The sequence below is a fragment of the Echinops telfairi genome, unplaced genomic scaffold, assembly GCF_000313985.2.
Source record: "Echinops telfairi isolate 266 unplaced genomic scaffold, ASM31398v2 ScPeMD7_119;HRSCAF=410, whole genome shotgun sequence".
Taxonomy (NCBI): domain Eukaryota; kingdom Metazoa; phylum Chordata; class Mammalia; order Afrosoricida; family Tenrecidae; genus Echinops; species Echinops telfairi.
In genome coordinates this window covers 2067-3625 of record NW_022104017.1, presented here as the reverse complement: position 1 = coordinate 3625, position 1559 = coordinate 2067, and the positions used below count along the sequence as shown (strand labels likewise).

General features: G+C 52.5%; 1 protein-coding gene across 1 annotated transcript; it reads right to left on the bottom strand.

Annotated features, from left to right (window-relative positions):
- Window positions 1–254: 254 nt before the first annotated feature.
- On the bottom strand, window positions 255–833 carry LOC101663392 (transmembrane protein 217-like). Its single transcript, XM_004717919.1, has one exon. It carries the CDS (start codon window positions 831–833, stop codon window positions 255–257), a length of 579 nt encoding a protein of 192 aa, XP_004717976.1.
- Window positions 834–1559: the final 726 nt, after the last annotated feature.

Below are 1559 nucleotides of genomic sequence, written 5' to 3'. Positions count from 1 at the left end.
GACACCGAAACAGGATTTTCTCCCTGTTTATTCTTTTCCGTCTCTGGGGGATGGAACTAGAGCAAGTGGTGTCAGCAGGACCGTAGTCGTACCCCCCCCACACACACCCCCACCCGCCAAGGCACCTAAATTGGCAGCAAGGTTCTGGCTTTGCTCGAAGGCTCGGCGTTCAGCGCTAGGAAGAGATGGAGCTGGAACGGCCATGACGCCCCGGGGACCGGCTCCTTTCTGGGCGGAAAGAAAGGTCTCCGTGCTCACTTACGGTAGCGGGAAAAGCTCATCAATTTGGATTTTCGCCGCCTGAAATCTTTGCTCTCCGCGGAGTGCCGTCGGTTGGAGGTCAGCACGTTGCCCTCCCGACTCCTTTTGTAGGTAATTTGCATATAGCTGAAGACGAAGAACAGCAACCAGAGAGCGTGCATCAGGATCCGGGACACCAAGCCGAACAAGCGCATCAGCTTGACCACCCCTTTCTCTGGGTTTCCGCTGGTGGCCACTTGGATCATAATGTTGACAACTTCGTAGACGATAATCCAGATGCAGTAGACCACCATGCCCCCGAACTTCTGGGTGTACACGGAGAACAGGAGGAGGAAGCTGACCATAAAGGTGACGAGAGACATGAAGATAGCAATTTGGAAACTCCAGCACATGATGGATTGCATGAGATGTTTTTTGATAGCAGCATTCTGCACCTGGACGGCAGAGCAATTGCTGCGCTTCATGTACTTTTCTTCAAAGATCATGGACAGGTCGGTGGCAATGATGGTGAACACGCCGGACAACACCGTGCCAATTTTAGGCGAGATCCCACACCGCTGCTGCGTTCTCATGCTGGCACCGGGACAGTGCGTGTTCTCCTGCGAAGACAGACAGCACGTGGGGCTCTTCGGTTGCCAATGGACTGCGGGAGGGGTGGGGAGTGAGGCTGTCTAGCCCGTAGAGAGGTGCTGCCCCAGAAATAGGGTCCCTGTGAACTGGAATGGACTCATCAGCCGGGAGTTTGGGTTTGTTGCTGAGTGATGACCGCAAGGCCAGCAGTGGGCCCCTGAGGGAGACGGAGGGAACCCTGGGCTCTCCCATAGGTTAGTCTTTCTTTTTTAAAAATTAGATACTTTGATTGGGGGCTCTTACATCTCTTATCACAATCCATGCATTCATCCAGTGTGCCAAGCACATTGGCACATAGGCTGCCATCCTCATTTTCAAAGCATTCTCCTCCCACTTGAGCCCCTGATATCAGCTCCCCATTTCTTCCCCCTCCCCCCCACCCTCCCTCACAAACCCTTGACAAGTTCTAGATTATTTTTTCCATGTCTTATATTGTCCTCCGTCACCCTTCACCCACTTTTCCATTATTCATCCCCCTGGGACGGGGTTCTAGACTGATTCTTGTGATCAATTCCCCCCACCCTCCCCTAATCCTTCTGGTATCTCTATTCTCCTTGTTGGCCCTGAGGGGTTTATCTATCCTGGATTCCCTGTGTTTCGGGCTCTTATCTGTAGCAGTGTGCATGCTCTGGTCTAATCTGATATGTAAGGTAGAATTGAGGTCATGA